Source organism: Ochotona curzoniae, unplaced genomic scaffold, assembly GCF_017591425.1.
Source record: "Ochotona curzoniae isolate NIBS_2020 unplaced genomic scaffold, NIBS_Ocur_1.0 contig_1274, whole genome shotgun sequence".
NCBI lineage: Eukaryota > Metazoa > Chordata > Mammalia > Lagomorpha > Ochotonidae > Ochotona > Ochotona curzoniae.
Window position 1 is genome coordinate 8,663,404 of NW_024465023.1, and position 21,333 is coordinate 8,684,736.

At 52.2% G+C, this 21,333-nt stretch overlaps 2 protein-coding genes across 4 annotated transcripts in view; both read right to left on the minus strand.

The window, feature by feature from the left end:
• OTUD5 (OTU deubiquitinase 5) overlaps positions 1 to 10,470 on the minus strand; it is a 33,394-nt gene extending 22,924 nt beyond the window's left edge. The window contains exons 1-2 of one of the 3 annotated variants that reach the window (XM_040998952.1): positions 9,350 to 10,469; positions 9,106 to 9,220 (exon numbers count right to left, since the gene is read on the minus strand). In XM_040998952.1, coding sequence (XP_040854886.1) covers positions 9,106 to 9,220; positions 9,350 to 9,699 — 465 coding nt within the window. In that variant the 5' untranslated portion in view covers positions 9,700 to 10,469. Of the gene's footprint in view, positions 1 to 9,105 lie in introns of all 3 variants that reach the window. The other 2 variants (XM_040998944.1, XM_040998936.1) reach the window with 2 other exon arrangements.
• Positions 10,471 to 12,398: 1,928 nt separating this feature from the next.
• On the minus strand, positions 12,399 to 20,989 carry KCND1 (potassium voltage-gated channel subfamily D member 1). Its single transcript, XM_041001710.1, has 6 exons — positions 19,754 to 20,989; positions 16,800 to 16,962; positions 16,629 to 16,712; positions 16,448 to 16,546; positions 15,958 to 16,208; positions 12,399 to 14,330 (listed from the first exon to the last, which is right to left on the minus strand). Exons 1-6 carry the CDS (start codon positions 20,872 to 20,874, stop codon positions 14,105 to 14,107), a joined length of 1,944 nt encoding a protein of 647 aa, XP_040857644.1. The 5' UTR covers positions 20,875 to 20,989; the 3' UTR covers positions 12,399 to 14,104.
• Positions 20,990 to 21,333: the final 344 nt, after the last annotated feature.

Sequence of the window (21,333 nt, forward strand, 5' to 3'; positions counted from 1 at the left end):
ATGAAAAGGTCTGAGCCACAGTTTCTCAATGGGAAAAATAGTGATAAAACTGCCAATAATAAGGATTCTAGACAGACTCAAAAGTTACAGGACATAGGGCCCAGCGTGGTGGCGCAGTGGTTAAGGTCCTCGCCTTGCACACCCGGGATCCCATATGGGTGCCAGTTCTAATCCCGGCAGCCCCGCTTCCCTTCCAGCTCCCTGCCTGTGGCCCGGGAAAGCAGTCAAGGACAGCCCAAAGCTTTGGGACCCTGCACCCCACGTGGGAGACCCAGAAGAGGCTCCTGGCTTCGGATCGGCATAGCATTGGCCCGTTGCACTCACTTGGGGAGTGAATCATCGGACGGAAGATCTTCCTCTCTGTCTCTCCTCTCTGTATATCCGCCTTTCCAATAAAAAAAAAATAATAAAAATAAATCTTTAAAAAAAAAGTTACAGGACACAGTGTGTTGAGTCCATGTAAGGGCCTGGCACAGTAACCCAGTGGCTAAATCCTCACCTTACATGCTCCATATGGGGGCTAGTACATATCCTGGCTGTTGTTTCTCCATCCAGTTCTCTGCTTGTGGCCTGGGAAAGCAGCAGAGCATGACCCAAAACCTTGAGACCCGGCACCCAGGTTGGATACCTGAAAAAATCTCCTGGCTTTGGATCAGCTAAGCTCTGGTCACTGTGGCCACTTGGTGGATGCAAGATCTTTCTCCCTGTCTCTCCTCCTCTCTGTATATTTTCCTTTCCAATAAAAATAAAAAATCTTTAAGAAAGTCCATTTAATTGCTTAATAAATTTTTTTTCCCTGAAACCAAACAAGAACAACATGGTTGCAGGCTAAGTAATGGCTACTCAAAGACATCCCACCCTACTACCTGAAATTTACTATGCGGTAAATATTATCTCATATAGAAAAAAGCAAGGTGGTGCAGCAAGTTAGGCTGCCACACAAGATGCATGGGTCCTGCTTCAAGTCCCAATTGTGGAGCACCTGGGACACAAACCAAAGCCCATATGGGATCCCAGCTCTTGCGAGTGGAGGATTAGCTAATTGAGCCATCGTGCCATGCCCTGCTCCATTTCTGCTCCAGTTTTCTGCTACTGTTTCTGGAAAAGCAGCAGAAGGAGCAGCAAGTGTGTGGGACCTTGCCACTTATGTGGAGGACCTGGAAAGAGTTCCTGCCTCCTGGCTTTGACCTGGTCCAGCCCCAGCTATCAAAGCCATTTGGGGAATGAACCAGTAGATGGAAATCTCTCTTTCTCTGCTTTTGAAATAAATCTTTTTCCTTTAAAAAATATTTATTTGAAAGTAATAACAGGGCCCAGTGCAGTGGCGCAGTGGTTAAAAGGTCCTCGCCTTGCATGCCCGGGATCCCATATGGGCGCCAGTTCTAATCCCGGCAGCCCCGCTTCCCTTCCAGCTCCCTGCCTGTGGCCCGGGAAAGCAGTCGAGGACAGCCCAAAGCTTTGGGACCCTGCACCCCACGTGGGAGACCCAGAAGAGGCTCCTGGTTCCCAGCTTCGGATCGGCATAGCATCGGCCCGTTGCACTCACTTGGGGAGTGAATTATCAGACGGAAGACCTTCCTCTCTGTCTCTCTTCTCTGTATATCCGCCTTTTCAATAAAAGTAAAATAAATCTTTTTTTTAAAAAAAGAAAGAAAATAATAACAAAGGACAGAGAGAGAAAGAAATCTTTGATACAATAGTTCACTTCCCAAATGGCCACAATGGTTGGGGCTAGGACAGGACAAGCCTGAAACTCCATCTGGGTATTCTACATGGGTCCAGGGTTACAAGCATTTGGATCATCTTCTGCTGCTTTCCTAGGTGTCACTAGGGAACTAAAGCAGAAGTGGAGCAGCCAGGGATCAAGTGGATGCCCCTACTGGAAGCTGGCAACATAGGCGGCTATTTAGCCTACTGCACCACAAGCCTGGTCCCAATTTAATAAATATATATTTATCTGGCCTGGCATGATGGTTCAGTGGTTAAATATTATATATTTATAAAAGAGCAGAGGGAGAGGGCACATTGTGACATGTAGCAGGTAAAGCCTACTGTAACACTGGCAATCTTCACAGGCGCCAGTTTGTGTACTGGTTTCTCCACTTCTGATCCAGCTCCCTGCTTGTGGCCTGAGAAAGCAGCAGAGGATGGTTTAAGTCCTTGGGACCCTGCACCCACATGGGAAACCCGAAGAAACTTCTAGCTCCCAGCTTCAGATCAACCCAGCTCTGGCTGTTGCAACCATTTGGGGAGGGAACCAACAAACGGAAGCTCTCTGTAACTGACTTTTAAACACAAAAATTCTTGAAAAGGAAAAGAGAAGAGGGCCTTGCACAATGGCTCAATTAGCTAATTCTTCACTTGTAAGAGCTTCAGGATCCCATATGGGTGCAGGTTCATGCCCTGGCTAGCTGTTCCCATCCAGCTCCCTGCTTGTGGCCTGGGAAAGCAGTTGAGGATAGCCCAAAGCCTTGGGACCCTGCACCTGCGTGGGAGACCTGGAGGAAGCCCCTGGCTCCTGGCTTTGGATCAGCTCAGTTCCAGCTATCGCGGCCGCTTGGGGAATGAACCAGCAGATTTTTTCAGTCTCTCCTTCTCTGTAAAATCTGCCATTAAAAAAAAAAAAAAAAACCAGCCTGTGACGCAATGAATTTGGCCACCATCTGTGACATACAAGCACCAGCTTTGGTCCCAGTTGCTTGAGTTCTGATCCAGCTCTTTGCTAATGTTCCTGGAAAAGCAGAGAAAGAAGGCCTGAGTGTTTGGCCCCTGCCACCTATGTGAGACACTTAGAAGCTCCAAGCTCCTGGTTTCAGCCTGGCCACCCAGCCCTGGCCGTTGTGGCCATTTGGGGAGTGAACCAGCAGATGGGTGCTCTCAGAGCAAGCATGCTCATGTCCTCTCACAAGTTAAGTAACATAAAGAAGGAATGCTCTCAGACCTGCTTAAGGATCAGGAGATGGGGATATTACCTTGGAGAGTCACATGGAGTCCACAAGCAACAGCTAGCATCCTGTGAGACAGAAGAAGGTTGCTGTGCAAAGAAGAGGAAACCACACAGCGACAGAACAGAGGATGCCATAGTACAGTCACAAACCAAGGAATGGCAGCAGCCACCAGAAGCTGGGAATGGGCAGAATGCTCAAGAGTCTCCAGAGGAAGTGCGGCCCTGCCAACACCTGGATTCTAAGTGATATGTATTTTGGACTTCTGGTCACCAACACTTTGAGAACCAACTTCTGCTGGTTTTTTTTTTTTTGATTTATTTTTTTTCAAAGATTTATTTTTATTATTTTCTCATTGGAAAGGTGGATATACAGAGAGGAGAGACAGAGAGGAAGATCTTCCGTCCGATGATTCACTCCCCAAGTGAGCGCAACAGGCCGATGCTATGCCGATCCGAAGCCAGGAGCCTCTTCCGGGTCTCCCACGCGGGTGCAGGGTCCCAAAGCTTTGGGCCGTCCTCTGCTGCTTTCCCGGGCCATAAGCAGGGAGCTGGAAGGGAAGTGGGGCTGCCGGGATTAGAACCGGTGCCCATATGGGATCCCGGGCATGCAAGGCGAGGACCTTAACCACTGTGCCACCGCGCCGGGCCCAACTTCTGCTGTTTTTTTAAACCACCCAGTTTGTGATAATTTGTCACAGCAGCCACAAGCACAAATGCCACCCCCTTTGTGTCTGAGCTCTGGGGCCTCGTGGCTACGAAACAACACAGTAGGACTCCTGTTCTGCAGACCTGCCTCCCTTACATCCTCCTAGGAAAGGGAGCAGGGGCCTGGAATCACCTCTTCTTCGGCCCAGAAGCTGCTGACCATAAATGAGATGCCAGTGCAGGGAGAAGGGGACAGAGGAAGGGGGCAGCAGCAGTGGCTGCCATGGACAGATGCATTCCCAGAGCTCATGGCCAAGAGGTGCTTAGTATTCTGGGCCTCACAACTCCGTCCTAGCAATCCTGGTGCCTACACCATCCCCTCCCCCAAAATACCCAGGGACACTGGCTTGGCTCCATGAGCAAAACACATCCGATGAGAAACAAGACACAAGCTCCAGGGCAGGAGGAAAAGAGCAAGGCCCTGGTCTATTGCTGGGTGACTGAGAGGAAGGGAATTAACTCCCTCCCCCAACCCTATTATTCAGTAATAAAAAGGAATGCAGTACTGATGCATGCCACAACACGGATGGGCACTGAACACACTATGCTAAATAAAAAGAAACCAAGTCACCAAGGACTGCATATTGTACTATTCCATTTATACCATTTATAAGAAACATCCAAAATAGACAAACCAATCAAGACAGAAAGCAGATTAATGCTTGCCAGGAGCTGGAAAAGGGTGAGGGGATCGGGAGACTATGGGATGACAGCTAAGAGGTACAGAGTTTGTTTCTGGAGTGATGGAAATGTTCTAAAACTGACTGTGGCAATGGATGCACAAGCATGGTACGTGAACCGCACCTCAATGAAGCTGTTACAAAAAAGAGCAGCAAGGACCTATCACATCAGACAGGGAAGAGGCGGAACATGACTTGCAGTGTCACAGCACGTCCCTTAAAAGAACACATTCTCACAAATCAAACATTCATGATGGGTAGGGGGAGTGGGGAGTAGAAGATTAGAAAAATAAGACTACCACTTCAGAGCAATGAGTCCAAACGTCCCCCTTCACCGCCAGCACTGATGGATGCAAACAGCAAGATATAGGAAAGGAACAGCCTGAAAGCCACATAGAAGCTTAGTGCAGAGGACTCACAGCCCCGGTACCTGGGCAGAATTCACCCCCCCCCCCACCTGTTAGCTACCCAACTCCAGAAGGGGTTAAGAGGGGCCCAAGGAATCGGCAGGTTCCTAGATGCCACCTAACAGGTTCTTTGCAACCAAAGATGGGTCACAAAGAGTGGAAAAGGCTCCTAAGGCGAACCAAGATGTCCCCAGGACAAACTGCCCAGCCCAGACAAAAAGCTGAACCAGCCAAGGCCTAAGGTGGGCAAGGTCAGGACTCCACAAATTCGGGGGCTCTGGGCAGGTGTGGACTTATGCAAGAATGACAACTGACAGGGGAAAGAGCTGCCCAAAGCCAGGAAGCAACATGGTCAGAGACACTGCAATTTGAACTCAAGCCTGCCCCACTCCAAAGCCCCAACCCTTTCACACACACCTCTACCTCTCCACACTGCCAAACAGGCCCCTGATGACCAGTCTCACCAGGCTTAGTCATGGCAGCATAGCTGCCCACAAAAATGTATCAACCGCGAGCGTCACACCAACAGGCTACTTCTCCTTCCCACCACGCTTGGATGACTGAAAGAGAGCAGCAGGGAAGGCAGGAGAGGAAACCAGTTCTGTCTCAAAAAGACACCCATCATTCTGACATCTTCAGGCTCACGGAGCCGTGGACTGAGTTCCTGAAAATCTCAAAGCTAAGCAACCACCTCATGAGCAGCTTCTTCCCCTGATCAGTGAGAAAACACAGGTACATGGAGTCAGTGCAGTGGTATAGCATGCTAATCCTTTGCCTGTGGTACTGGCACTCCATATGGAGTGCTGGTTTGAGTCCCAGCAGCTCCACTTCCAATTCAGCTCCCTGCTAATGGCCTGGGAAAGCAGTAGAGAATGGACTAAAGCCTTAGGACCCTGCACCCAAGTGGGATACTTAGAAGAGGGTCCTGGCTCCTGGCTTCAGACCATCCCAGCTCTGACCATTGTGGTCATGTGGGGAATGAACCAGAGAATGGAAGAGATCTCTCCCTCTGCCTCCCTCCCTCCTTCCCTCTTTCTCTGTAACTCTTTCAATTAAGATAAAATTAATCTTAAAAAAATAAAAAAAAGAACAGAGGTGCAGAGAGCACAGGCAGGGCCTACTCTAGTTCGCCCAGGAAAGGCCCCAACAGTCCCAGATTTGAAAAGTTAACACCCTGACTACAGGTACCAGTCCCCCTTTGACCACCTCTGAAGAGCTTTGTGGGGTCCCCAGGCTCAGGGAACTTCCAAACTGTCCTTTTCACAGGGCTGGTTCCCAGCAAGGCGGTCACTTCCAGGAAAGGAAACCCTGCCATCGCCACCTTCCCAGCACCTGGACACAATGGTGCCTAAAGGGAAGACAGGTCTGTTCACAGAGTCAGGACAAATCAGAAATGGTCAGCACGGGGGGGGGGGGGGAGGGGGTAACTCATCACTCAGACTCAGATTTCCTCTCAACAACAGCCCCTTCTTCCCAAGGGTACTACTGGCCTCTGGGAACAGGTGACCCTGATGACACTTCAAGACCAAGACAACCTCTTCTCAGCCCTAAAAGGTCCCGAGTTGGACCAGATGAGGCGGGGAGCAAAGGGAAAAATTTTCCCTTTAACTCAAGAAGTGGGAGGACAAAGAACCTATCTCATGTCATTGGGGAGGGGAAGCTACACGCAGGCGCTCACAAGCCTCTTCTTCCATGTTCTCAGGAGTGAGGCCAGGAGTGAGGGTAGGGCAACACGAGAAGCAGCACGGAGCATTCCTCCTCAGGCCCTGGGACCAGGACATATTGCTCCCTACTTCTGTGAGCAAGGAGAGACTTTACCAATGAGAAAAATAAATAAATAAAATAAAATTCTCAGCGCTGACCCTGTGAGGTCCAGACAACTGACTGTCAAAAATAATGATGGTGGGAACAGCAGTAAGGGGCTCAAGCCAAGGCCCTTGCCCTGAAATACAAATAGATTTCACCTGAGCCAAGGGGGAGCTGGCCACAGGAGGAGAATCTCTCTGGAGTGGGGAAATCCTAAGCCCCTACTCATCTACACCATTTCAGAACTCTGAATATTTTCCTGACTGGAGACAAGCAGATGCCCTGTCAGGGAAAGACTCCGAAGCTCTGCAAGCTCTAGTGGGGAGCCTTAGACTCCATATCCCCAGCATATGACCTGCTCCGAGAAGCCAGGGGGCCGCTGGAGCCTTCTAGGGGCTCAGAGCAAATGGCTGTGGCATCTTGAAAGCACCAGGTTCTTTGTCCAAGGAGGAAGTCTCAGCCACACTGTGGATGACCTCCTGTTCTCCCTGGTGCCAAAGGATTGCTTAGTGTGGTCAAAGGAGAGCTTGATGCCCAAGGGGGTGCTCAGTCCTCAGTCCCTCCAGGGAAAGAGCTCTTGTCCCAGAGCAGAAGCACAGGTTCCTGGGAGAGAGCGGAATGCGAGCCTTAGGCCCAACTAGCCAATGCAGAAAGTCTGTTCCTAAAAACTTCCTATGACTGGGGCTAGCACCCTACAATCCTGCAGTGCCGGCATCCCATACATGCACTGGCTCGTGTCCTGGCTGCTCCACTTCCCATCCAGCTCTTTGTTTGTGGCCTAGGAAAGCAGTGGAAGATGGCTCAGGACCTTAGGGCCCTGCATCCCTGCAGGAGATCTGAAAATGCTCCTGGCTTCAGACCAGCTTAGTTCCAATCATTATGATCATTTGGGGAGTGGACCAGTAGATGAAGATCTCTCTCTCTCTTTCTCTCTCTGGCTCTCCTAACTCAAATAAAAATAGAATAAATCATTAAAAACAACCTTCTATGACTAAGGCTGGGGTGTTTGAGGTGAGGTTGATGGTGCCTTCTGGGAAGATTCAGGCCTCAAATCCTAAGGTAGGTAATAGGAACAGACTGTCATTCACCCCAGTTAAAGCCACTGAGGGGAGACTCAGTAGCCTGTTTGTCAAGGCTCCGTGCTGACAGGAAGAGGCCTCCTGTTCCTGAGCAGTTCCTTGAGGAGAATGCTCCAACCTTATCTCTAGGGACAGGACAGTCCCTGAAGTATACATGGATTTCCTGTCTCCGAGGAAAAGCTGTGCATCCTTAGCCCAGTGGGCCACAGGCCCTAGACATTTAGAGCCCCAGGGAGGCCTGCTACATTACCTGTGGGAATCCATGCTGCCCATGTCCCGAGGCAGGTCTGAGTCTCCAAGAAAGAGAGGGGGTGGCACACGTCCCTGACAAGAAGTAAACCCTTGCAGCACGAAGAAGGTTCCCAAGGTGTATTTCAGGCCTGTATAACTGGGATGGAAGGGCCTACAACCCTGTAGTGTGTGTGTGTGTTGGGGGGACCTCAGCCCTCGAGAACATTCAGACAGCAGCCCATGCCAGGAATGTCCCCCTCCCTCCCAAAAAAACTCATCTTGCCTGTCCCTTCTGCTGGAGGCTATCAGACTCACAGTTCAGGAATTCCAGTCCACTAGCAGGAGGCTCTTGGGCCCCCTAGCCAAAGTTTGGCAAGGGAGGGGAGGGTGGTTGTCATTTTCTTTACAGGCAGCCCAAGCCCTGGGGGGCAGGGGCACCTCTGGAAAGCAAGCAGCCCCGGGCCCCTAGTGAAGCAGCACAGACCCAAATGCAAATATTCTCTCTCATTCCTGGGAGTAACTTGTTGTTGGTCTCTGTCCACCAAGGGAGGGAATCTTATCTCCTAGGGATCAGAAAAACTCCTAAGCTCACAAGACTGCCTCTGCTGTGCGCAAGTGCACATACTCACAGGCATACCCCCCGCTGAGCCCTTCATTCTCTAGCAGGGTGTGCCTGAGGGCCCCAGAGGGCATGTGCATGCCCCTAAGGAGGCAGGAGGGGCACAGCCTGCAAGGGTCAAGCGGGCGCCCTCTCCAGAGTATCTCGCATTCTTGGTATCCAAACCTTCAGTTTCTGTAGGGACCCTCAGACCCCATCTTTGAGGGCTTCCCTCACCTTACTTGAGGTCTCAGGAAGGGGGGAATTGCAGACTCCCACCCCAGAAGAAAGTAGATGTCAAGCTACAGAACACATACCTACATCCCTCAGGGTGTCTTGAAGAAATCTCAGCTATCCATTCCTCCAGAGGAGGCCACAGGGCCTTGGAGGGACGCCGACTGACCCCTAAACAGACTTTCCACGCCACCCTTTCAATCCCTGAGCCCACCACCTCATCCAAAGCCTCTAACCCCAATTCCTGGGTAGGAGTTAGTAGATGCTCCCCTACCCACAGAGATGAATGGCCCACATGCGAAGCCCAGTTCTCCTTAGGCAATCTCAACCAGCCTTTCTGGGGTCCCCTTTTCTCTGCCTAGGGAGTGCTGGCTTTTTCCCATGCATGCCCGCTCTCCTTCCCGCCCCCAGCCCTTACCTGTTCCACTGTCGCAGGGTCCATGGCTTCGATGCGCGCAGCTGCAGCCTCATACTCGTCCTCACTATTGTAGCCCGCACCGACCTCCTCACGCTCCGGACTGCCCCCGCCAACAGCGCCAACACCAGGAGCCTGACGACGCCGCTTGCTATGTCCCGGGCCTGAGCAGCAGCCCCCCACGCCCACAGCACCACCGACGCCCACCACCACGCCCGGTGCGCCTACCCCTGCCGCAGCTGCACCCAGAGCATCACCAGGACCGCCTCCGGGACCTCCAGGACCTCCACAAGGAGGTGGAGAAGCCTGCTGCGGCCGAGGGCCCGCCACTGCGCCCGGTGGCACGGCTAGCGCCCAGCGGTGAAGCGCGCCTGGAGGCCCCGGCAGCGGGCCCTGGGGCGGCGGCGAAGCCCGGGGACGGGCCCCTACGACCCCCGAGTCACGGTCGCGGTCGCCACCGCCCACTCCCGGGCCGCCGCCGCCCACGCCTACGCCCCCGCCGCGGCGCGGCGCCGGGGGCAGCGGCCCGGACGGCGGCGGCTCGTTGGCGGGGTCAGCGTCGGGAGGCGGCGGCTTCTTTTTGGGGAGAATAGTCATGGCGGCACCTCCGAATACCCCCCAGCAAACCAAGCGCGAAGCACGCCGGGAGAGAACCCGGATGAGGGGGCTACTGTCGGGCGCGAAGCACGACGGGAGTAGCTAGGCCCGGATAAAGAGCTGTGAAGGCACCGGTTCGAGAACTGTCGGTGGCGCGCGGGTCACGCCGGGAGGAAGCCCCGGATGTGAAGTCTAGCACGAAGGCGCCGCTAAGGGTTGAGTTGTCGCCTTGGCCCCCCGGCCACACTGTCGAAGTCTTCTGTCGAAGCCCAAGTTTCCTGCTCAAGTCCGTCCAGGCCTTCTGCTCCAAAGGCAACAGAACCAAAACAAGCACCTCCTGGCTCCGCCCCTTCCCAGGTTCTTCAACTACCGGGTGGGGCCCTGGGGCGCTGCGCCTGCGCGCCAGGGCACAGCCCTGCCTGTCGCTCGGAAGTACGTGGGCAAGCTCTCCGCCACCAGCCACAACAATTGAGGATGCCAGCCAATCTGAAGAGCTCTGTCAGTCCCCTACGGTGTCCCCCTGCCAATCAGAGCCCAGCGCTCGTCTTCCAGGGCTCTCGCCGTCTCTGGTTGCTAAGTGGGAAGCCTTGTTGCCTCAGCAGTTGTTTTTGACGGTTTTCGTCCACGTCCTCGAGCTTGACGTTCTTTCCTCGAGGCTCCACGTCGGTAGCTTGCACACCGAGAGAGAACCAGTAGCCGGCCTCGTGCCCGATCAGAGCACCGCGCCTCCAGGCTTCCCACTTGTCCCCGGGACTGGAAAACATCAACACTCCCAGATCCCAGCAGTCACCCGCCCCCCATCGTCAGTTCCGGTCCCACCCACCTACGAATCCCCAGCAGCCGGTGAGGCGGGACCCCGCTTCACCCTGGTAACAGGCTGAGTTATGCGACGACTGGCCAAGAGGCACCGTCGCTCAAGTCAAACGAGCCAACCTGGAGACAGACCTGCACCGAGTGGACAGCGGGTATTTGGGAAACAGGCACTCCCTGTCTGGCACCACTTCCCTGGCGTTGACCTCCCCGCCCCTATGGCCAGTGCACAAGCACGCTGCAGCCCTTTTCTAAAACTTTATTTGCTTGGGTCCAGTGAACCAGCTATCCCTCCAGCAAGGGTCTCGGTATGAACTTGGTAAAAATCCATGTTGTTGAACAGCTGGAGACCTCCCAGCGAATCCTAGCTCTGCCCTTCCTATGTGAGTGAGTTTTGGCAAGTCGTTGAACACCCACCCTACCAATTGCTAAAAGTTTGGCTCTAGTGCCCTGCGTGTTGGTGCACAGCAGAGATTCCCAGAGTTTAAGAGTGGGGAAGACCTCAACTCCAGGCACAGATGGACCTCCCAACTGTGTGACCTTGAGCCAATCATTGCCTGAGATTACTTATCTGTAAAGTGAAAATGATAACACCTGTGCAGACATCCTCGTGAAGCAGTTACAGGATTCGGATGTGCTCATAAACCAAGCAGGCATGTGAGAGGTGAGGGCTCAGCATTAGTCTTAGGAACCAAATCAGGCAACAAGTTGACTGAAAGCCAGTCATCAACCACCTTTTTCTGAGTGCCAACCAACGTTTTCCCTTCCAATGCTGCTCCTAGTAGAAACCCTTCCCCAAAAGGTATTAGTAATAGACAGGTGTCAGTGGTGTTGTTTGTTTATGAGATTTAATGGAAAGAGAAAGATTCATGTTTGCTGGCCCTGTTGCCTTTTGGACTGAGAGCCCAATGCCCATACACATGATCACGTTGCATCTTCTCATGATTGTGTCACTCCAGACCCAAATATTCCCACCCTCACTGGACATTCTATTCAGTTTACTATGCATCTAAAACTGAACCTGTGAAAATCATTCTGCCTCATACCCTGAATCCAGCACTTATTCTGTGCCTGGCAGTGTGAGCTAACTGCTTTGATGACAGTCCCTTGGACAGTGGACAGCACCCCATCCTCCACTGCCCAAGCCAGAAACCTGCGAGTCAATCATCTCTGCTCCATCTTCTTCAGCTCCTACATGTCTGCCAGTCCCCAGTCCTTCCACTGCTGTCACTACTCTGGTCCTGCCAACTGGACTGCCACAAAAGCCCCTTCACTACTCTTCCTCCAGGACTATTTCTGTAGTTCGCTCCCCTACAGCCAGAACTAGCAACTCAAACCTCATCAGAATAGTCTTATTTCTGAGAGATCCCTGTTCTCCTCCTTAGGATGAAGTCCTAGGTCCTTCTCCTAGCTTCCCAGGCGTACCTCTCCTCATAGCCTTATTCTCCTCCCTACTGGACTGAACTACTTTGACTTGCCCCCAGAACCAGGAAGCTTCCTCTCTAGCCTCCAAGTCAGTGCACATGCTGTTCCCTCTGACTTTATATAACATTTTCAACCTTTCATCTTTTGTCTGGCCAACCCCATCCCATTCCTTGTGTAGGGACTACGTTAGAGTCTCTTGCCAGCAATCTGCTTATATAACACACCCATCCTACTTTTACCATGCTGTATTGCTTCATTGTCTGCCTTCCATGTTCAGTTCTACACAGCTATCAATGTTTACTGCGCCCATCTTTGTATTTGTAACACCACAAATTGATTGGCAGTAAATGAATAATTGGCAAATTAATTCATCATTATCTCTATTTCACAGATTAGCAACATGAAACAAGATGAAGTTAAGTGGTTCCCTCACCCAGCGCCTGTCTGCTTGGCCCCCTACAAAGTTCAGTCCTACATTAGCCTTGTATAGGAGGTGGCCCAGAAGTGAGAAGGTGGGAGATGCTGCTAGGAAGGAGAAATCCGCCCAACTGGCAGATGCTTTTATTAGGACTAAATTCAGAAGGGTTTGCTGTCAGGAAGCCTGAGTTGAAGTCACCTCTAATGAACTATGAACTTTGTGTTGCTCCGAGCCTCAGTTTCCCCATCTGTGAATGAAAGAACTGGAACCAATGATCTATAAGGGGAGTAGCTCCAGACTCCCTAGCCTGCCTCTGTGCCTTGGGCTCTTCAAATCATCTTTTTTTTTTTTTTTCAACAGCCTCATTTTCCAACCATCCCCTTCATCCCTTTCCTTATACCAGCCCTTGTACTAGCAGAAAGGAGTTGAAGTCAGAGTGTTTTCAAACCCCTCCCCCGCACCAGTCCTGCCCCATCCCAGCCCGGTCAGCCCAGCCTGATATCCACAGAACCAGGAGATGTCCAGTCCCCATCCCTCCTCTTAGATTTTATTGACTGATGCAAACTACATCTTTGTCAGCTGCCAGCTCCGCAAGCACAGCGCTGGGCACAGGGAACCTGAGATGGTGCCCAATTTCAGCCTGAGAAGAGCGAGTTCTGAAAGGTGACCAAGAAAGGAGAGGAGAGGGGACTGTGAGAAGGAAGGAGTTATGGCAGGATGCGGGTAGGGGAAGATCAGGTGTTATTCCTGCTTCCCCAAACTCCCAATGTTCGAAAACAGTCTGGGCCTCAGCCCCTGCCAGGTCTGTGCTCCTGCCTGAGAACATGACCAATGATCTCCAAACACAGCCCAGCTCTGGCTGCTGCCAGACTCTTATCTCAGCCAGTCCAGACTCTGCTCTGGCCCAACCCAGGAAGGAGTTGAAGTGAGGAGGAGGGGCAGTTGGAAGTGGTCCTCTGATTAGGGCTGATGTCAATACTGTAGCAGACTGGTTAGAAGCTTTGCATAATGTCACTGCAGCAGCTGCAATTGCTAGTTTGTTGGGTGCGGGATGGGGGAAGACTGGCAGATGACAGGGTTGCAGGGGACCTGTTTCCAGCAGCCAGGGAAAGGGGAAGTGGTGTTTGTGCTATCTATGTATTTGGAGAGGCAGCCTGTCCCATCAGCCAAAGCCTGGGGGTGGTAGGGCACAGTTGAGGACACAGCCCAGGAAGCCGTAGATTGCATTCCAAGCTTCAGAATCTGGGAATTGTCAGACCTGGTGGAGAACAAGGACCTTTTCCAAGGCCAGATCAGAGGGAAGGGTTTTTTTGTTTTTTTGGTTTTTTTTTTTTCTGTATCTTTCCCCCTACCCGCAAGCCTCTATAGCCCAGGAAGAGAGAAGCGCACATCTCAGCTGTCAGATGGAAGCTCTACCATCCTCCAAGGACCAGAAGGGAAGAACATGCAGGAGGACAGCTGGTGGAGAAGGGCCAATCCCAGTGTGCCAGGGCCTGCAAAAGCCCAGTGTTTCAGCTCCCATGGGGCAAACTACCTACAAGGGGAAGAAGCTTCCCATCCCCTAGTACTACTTCTCCCCATCCAATTCCCCTCCCCATCAAGGTGAGTCATTCCATCAAAGTACATTGCATAGTTCTCAGCAGGGGGCAGAAGGGGATCTCAGGCCTGCCCCTGCCTGCCTCCCCAAAATATGGCTTTGGAAATGGGTCCCCAGTAACAAAGTGGTGCCCTGTAAGCGGAAAGGCCCACCCCTCACAGGGAAGAGATCTTGATGGGCTCAGGCAGGAGGCAAGGGGTCCCCAAACTGGAGTTCCTGAAGGTGCTGCTGGCCCTGCCCCCACCGCCAGGGGAAGAAAGTTGACTCTCATCGGGGCTGTTGGCAGGAGGCGTAGGGATACTGATAATGGCAGCCACGAAGTCCTGGCTGTCGCAGTTCAGGTCAAGGCTGTCGTGGGGCTTGGCATTGAGGCTTGAGCGGCTGTGGACAAAGGTAAGAAAGATGAAGAGGCTTTTACAAAGTCATCACATCAATGACTACAGGAATCATGACACCTGTTGAGCAGCTCCTGGGTCCCTAGCCCTGAGCAAAGGGCTTCCATTGCTTCCTCAATCACAGTGGTGGAAAAGAATGAGGGCTCTGGAGTCAGACAGCCCTGGGTTTATATCCTGGTTCCTCTTTCATTTTTTTTTTAAGATTTTTTTTAATTGGAAAGGCAGGTTTACAGAGAGAAGGAGCTACACAGAGAAAAATCTTCCATCTGCTGGTTCACTTCCCCAAGTGGCCACAACAGCTGGAGCTGAGCCAACCCAAAGCTAGGAGCCAAGAGCTTTCCTCCAGGCCTCTTAGGTACAGGGTCCCAAGGCTTTGGGCCATCCTTCACTGCCTTACCAGGCCACAAGCAAGGAGCTGGATGGGAAATGGGGTAGCCGGGACACAAATTAGTGCCCATATGGAATCCCGGGGCATGCAAGGCAAGTACTTAGCCACTGAGCCAACCTGCTGGGCCCTCTCTCACTTTCTTCCCCATGGTCTATAGGATAAGAAACAGTATTTCCACTACACCCACCCCCTACATAGACTGGGGATTAAAACAGATAGGAGGGCCCAGCGGTGTGGCCTAGCGGCTAAAGTTCTCGCCTTGCACGCCCAGGATCCCACACGGGCGCCAGTTCTAATCCCGGCGGCCCCACTTCCCATCCAGCTCCCTGCTTGTGGCCTGGGAAAGCAGTAGAGGACAGCCCAAGGCTTTGGGACCCTGCACCCATGTGGGAGAACTGGAAGAGGCTCCTGGTTCCCAGCTTCAGATTGGCATAGCATCGGCCGTTGCACTCACTTGGGGAGTGAATCATCGGATGGAAGATCTTCCTCTCTGTATATCTGACTTTGTAATAAAAATGAATAAATCTTTAAAAAAAAAAACAGATAGGAAATTATCAGAACTGCTTAGGAAGTGCTGAGAACAACATTGTTACTTCTTGCAGTTACTCCCAGCACAACCAGAGTCCTCAGCCATTTTGTATTCCCCCTCCTTCCACCCCCACAAGTAGTTCCCTTGCTGTGTCTAACACACATCTGCCTCAAGGCCTCTGCATGGGCGTTCACTCCCAGAAAGCTCGTCTTTCTGTTATCTGCATGGCTCACCCTGTGTTCTTCAGGTCTCCACTCAGCAGTGAACTTCCTGAGCACAGGAAGCCTTCCCTGGCACATTGTGAGGACCACATCACTCTTGCTCACTCTCGGTCCCCATGCCTGACTTATCTCTCTCCTCAGTGCTCACAAATGTTTACCACCCTACGTGATCTGGATGTGCACTTGTTTATGAACCATTTCAGATCATTAGGTTGTAGGTTCTAGGATAGGGCTATCTGTTCTGTGTAGTACTACATCCCCCAAGTGCCTGGCATATAGTAGGTGTTCAATAAATCCTTGGTGAAAGAGCAAATGAAAACTGAGAACTTTATTCAAGACAGAGCCCAAGCTCCCAACATGGAGGAGTCGAGGGTGGAGCTTAAACTGGCTAGGTCTAGAATCCTCACATTTCAGAGTCGCTGGTCCAGGTTCCAGGCAGCCCCAGGCATGGCCAGCAGAGGGAACAAGTGCTTACCTCTGAGGACCAGGGCTTCTCCGCAGCCCGGCCAGTGTATCAAGCTCCTGCATGCTGCCCCGACTGACCGAGGCAGTGGAATTGGCCAGGCGGATGGCCCGCCGCTTAGCACGGCGGGGGCAACAGGAAGACAGCAGGCTGCTGGGCCCCACTGGCTGGGAGGATACCGAGGTGCTGCGGCTGGTACGGCCCCCAAGCGAGACAGCTCCCAGGGCCTCACTGAAGGTTAGCTCATCTGTGAATTCATGGCACTGTGGGCACAAAGGAGTCAGGCATCCTCCAGCAGCTGATTCTACCCCATATTTGTGCAGGCTTTCCCCTCCTTTCTAGAAATCATTTCTTTCCTTCCCTATTGTCCATGCACCAAGGCTCAGCTCTGCCATGACAGCCTCTTCCAGGAAGGTTTCCACAATGATTAAGCCTCCCTTCCAGGGAAGAAGCTGACTTGGAGCCCCTACAGCCTGCCATGCCACCCCTCAGCAGGCCTCACCGTCGTCTTCTCTAGGCAATGCAGCAAATGATGATGTTGCTGCTCAAAAGCAGAACGATTCCGGACGCACAGCGCCTGCTCCTCCCCACTGCCGTTGTCCTGAAGTGCACAGAGAGAGGTAGGTCAGTGCCTTCCTCCCCAGCTTACTGCTTACCCCAGTCTCAGTCTGGGCTCTACCCACCTCAAGGCCCCCATTCTGTTTATACTGCAGGAAGGCATTGGTGGTACCACTCTTTGCCAACCGGATCCTTGCCAAGCGCACCTTCTATGGGGAGAGGAGACAAAAGGATAGGTGGGTAAGGCCCAAGAGTAGACCAACTTAGGGTGTGGGGAAATGGAGAGGGGCAGTTACCTGCTGTGCTCGGCGTTTGTCAGCACGCTGGTTCTGGTGGTAGATGCGGCTGAAGTTGGACACAATGACTGGCACAGGCAGGGCAATGACCAAGACACCACTCAGTGAGCAGATGGACCCAAAAATCTTGCCAGCGATAGTGCTGGGCACCATGTCTCCATAGCTAGGGTAGGGTCAGGGTAGATAGGCCAAGGTAAGGAACAATATCTGCCTGCCCCTCAGTACCCAATTCCATCTCACCCAACACTGACTGTCCAGGCCCCCAAACTGTATGAGCCCAAGTTCTTGCTCTGCAAAAATGTAACAAAGGGGCCTCCTTGGCCACCAGATTGGAGGGTTGAAAGAGTCAAATGAGAAGTAGGCCTGGCCCTCTGCCCCTGCCATCTGCTGCCACCATCCAAGCTGTACATTGGGCATCCCAAAACAGCCAGAAATCTATTCACACCCAGCAGAGGGCAGAGTAAGGAAGCCAGCAGTAGTACAAAGAGCCTCCAGGGGCTGGAGTCCCACAAAGCAGCTGAGGGGCTCAGCCTCCCAGAAGGATTGTCCTGCTTACTATGTCTGCCTGGCTCTCTCTTTCTGTCTTACCTTCTGGAGGCAGGAGGCAGGACCCCTACTGATTGCCCTAAGGGAAGCCTTAGAACATTAAAAAAAAAAATCACTTTCTCCATGCTGCCCCTCCTTCCACGGAAATAGAGTAGAGCAAACAGGAGTAACTTGTTTCACAAAACGGGAAATGGAAACTCTGGGAGGGCAGGGTCCAGAACTGACTCATCCAAGACCACCCAGCAGCAAGCTGAACTCTGTCATGGAAACACAGCCTCTGCAGTGTCAGTTTCTAGACCTCTGATCAGGCTGACCCTCCGGTGATGCTGCCTCCTTCCAGTATTGTGAGTCATTTTAAGCCTTCAGACTCTGATAACAAGTCTCTCCCTTCCACCTCCCCTCCACACTAAACTAGGCCATCTTGGGCTTTCTGATACATTGCCCCAAACCATGTATTCAACTGTGAAACATGAGCAGGCAGCCAGTAACCCTCACAGGGTTGTCATAAGGAGTAGGGTAAGAAGGCATCCAAAACACCCAGTGCCAACCCACTGTCAGGGCTCATCCTGAACCTCCAACCAGAATCTCTACTCCTTTGAAACCCCAAATCAGTGTTTCTGTACGAGCAAGGGCCAATTCATAGAGTCGGTGATTCAACAGATATTGCTAGTGATGAAAATTGAGAGAAGAATCATAATAGCTGCCCTAGAGGCAAGGTCTTAAAGAATGTCATAGATTTGATTATTCCATTTAATATTTTTATCCCAATCTCAGGAGTTGGCAATTACCATCTCATTGTGGAAAGCACCAAGGAATCATAAAGCCACAGAAGCAATGCCCATAAAACAAGCAATTCTAGAGATTGGGAGACATGGTTTTTGGGACCGAAAAAGAAATGAGAGAAAAAAAAAAGTGTAACAGGGTCCAGCGGCATGGCCTAGTGGCTAAAATCCTTGCCCTGAACACACTGGGATCCCATATGGACACCAGTTCTAATCCCGACAGCTCCACTTCCCGTCTAGCTCCCTGCTTGTGGTCTGGGAAAGCAGTCGAGGACAGCCCAAAGCCTTTGGGCCCTGCACCCACGTGGGAGACCTGGAGGAGGTTCTTGGCTCCTGGCTTTGGATCAGTGCAGCTCCAGCCATTGCGCTCACTTGGGGAGTGAATCATTGGACGGAAGATCTTCCTCTCTGTCTCTCCTCCTCTCTGTATATCTGCCTTTCCAATCAAAAAAATCTTTTTTAAAAAAAAAAATAGTGTAACTTTGTATCTTGCACCAGTTCAGAAAACTTCTCATCACATGATGTTATTATCTTATCTGTCACATCTGTCATGCTATATACATGATACAGGGAGTCATCATTTCCCATTGAGCAAAGGGGGACACTGAGGCTCTGAAATGACAAAACATCAGGGGCCAACACGATGGCACAGTTGCCTAATCCTCCACCTTTAAACATCAGCATCCTGTACAGGCACGGTTCATGTTTAAGCTGTTCCACTTTTTTTTTTTTTAAGATTTATTTATTTTTATTGGAAAGGCAGATATACAGAGAGGAGGAGAGACAGAGAGGAAGATCCTCTGTCTGATGGTTCACTCCCCAAGTGGCTGCAACAGCTGGAGCTGAACCAATCCGAAGCCAGGAGCCAGGAGCTCCTCTAGGTCTCCCACACAGGTGCAGGATCCCAAGGCTTTGGGCCGTCCTCAACTGCTTTCTCAGGCCACAAGCAGGGAGCTGGATGGGAAGTGGGGCCACCGGATTAGAACCAGCGCCCATATGGGATCCCAGCGCTTGCAAGGCGAGGACTTTAACCACTAAACTATCGCGCCAGGCCCGAAGCTGCTCCACTTTTTAATCCAGCTCCCTGCTTCTGGCCTGGAAAAGCAGACAAGGATGACCCAGGTTTTTGGGCCCCTGCACCCACATGGAAGGCCTGGAGAAGGTTTCTGGCTCCTAGCTTCAGACTGGCTCAGCTCTGGCTATTCTTGCCATTCAAGGAGTGAGCCAGAAGATGGAAAATCTTTCTATCTCTCCTCTCTGTAAATCTGGTGTTTCAATGAGAACAAATAAATCATCCAAAAAAAAGGAAGGAAGGAAAAGAAAGAAAGAGAGAAAGAGAGAAAAAGAAAGAAAGAAAGAAAGAAAGAACCAACAGAAAGAAAGAAAGAATCAACAGAAAGAGAAGACAACCCTTTGGCCCAAGTCTCCCGACCTTGGAAATCCAGATATTGTCAGAGCTGAGAGGGGTCTCGGGACTTCTGTCCAACTCCCTCAGTTTGGAACAGATGAACAAACGGTGGCATTCAAAGGGGAGAAGCAGTTCTCTCATTCTGCCAACCTTCCTAGTCTCACAGTAGGAGTGAGTGTGATCCATGGGCAGCGCCCAACACAGGGTCTTGCACTCACCCAAGTGTGGTCATGGTGACAATAGTATACCAGAAGGCCGCAGGGATGCTTGTAAAGTTGGTCTTGCTTGTCCCCTTCTCAGCGTAGAACATGACGGTGGCAAAGATGATGATGGCCATGGTAAGGGAAAAGAGGAGGAAGCCCAGCTCAGAGGCACAGCTCTTGAGGGTGTAGCCCAGAATCCGCAAGCCCTGGGAATGCCTGGAGAACTTGAAGATGCGGAACACCCGAAACACGCGTAGAGTGACAAAGGCGCCCGACACATCCTCATTCTTGGGCACTAAGAGCCCAATGTAGTAGGGTAGGATGGCCACTACATCGATGAGGCTCATGACACTCCTCAGGAAGCGGCAGCGGCTGGGTGCTGCAAACAGCCGCAAGAGGTATTCTCCAGTAAAGATGAGCACGCAAGCCGTGTCCATACAGAAAAAGGCCAGCGGGAAGCGCTCGCCGCATGGCTGCTCCCTTGGGGTCCGCCGTGCGGGACCCCTGCACGGGATGGTCTCCACCACATTGGCAATGACTGACACTGCGATGAAAAAGCCCGTCACGTAGTAGAAAACGAGGGCTGCGGTGCTTGTATGCGGGTTCTCGAAGGCCCGCCAGAGCCGCTGCCTCACCGAGCTGCCAGCTGGTAGCGCTGGGCCATCCCCGGTCTGTTCAGCCTCCTCATCCTCCGCCAGGCGCTCAGCATTCTCCTTCTTGCGGTCCCGGTACTCTTCAAGGCAGCAGTCGCCAACGAGCTCAGGGACCAGGCCATAGAAGGCTAGTTCTTCGTCGAAGGCCTGGATGCACTCCTGGCGGGGGCAATGCAGCCGACCAGTGCGGTAGAAGTTGAGCACGTGCCGGAACATGTCTGGGTCCCGATCAAAGAAGTACTCGCCCGAGTCAGCATCGTAGAAGAACTCCTTCTCCGAGCTGCCCAACAAAGTGTCCGGGTAGCGGTCCAGTGTGTTCTTCCAGGTCTCAAAGCGCCTGCCACTCACGTTCACCACCAGAACTTCATCTCCTCGAGAGGTTTTCACTCCGGGTGCCGGAGGTAGTGGTTGCTGAGCCAGGGGAAGCCAGCCCACCGCGGCAGCCCGGGCAAAAGGTAGCCATGTGGCCACACCTGCCGCCATCCTGCTGCTCCCCAGGCCCGCAGAGACTTGAAGGGGGATTTAAGAGAATGTGGCTGTCTCCAGGATATTGGGGAGGGTGGGTCTGGTGAGATCCTGGACCACCAAGATAGGGACAGTATAGAAGGACCAGCAGATCCAGGAAGAGTTGTCACCTTCTCAGGAAGTTATTGGGAAAAGAACAAGAGCCTGAAACCCCTTTGCAGGGCTGCATTGGACACTGAGGCATCCAGAGGGATGGGACTAGGACCACAAAAGCTGGAAGGAGGCTGAGTCTGGAAAGGGCAGAGGGCTTCTAGAAGGACCAACACAAACAACAAGAGTTGTCCACACCCTTAAGGTTTCTGGAGGCGAGGTGAACGGCTTGGAGCCCCCCTTAGAGACATGGGAAGGGAGCTAGTGCCTGGCGAGGGGGGTGGCTATAGAACCAGGAGATAGCAAAGAGGCTAAAAGCTGTCTCAA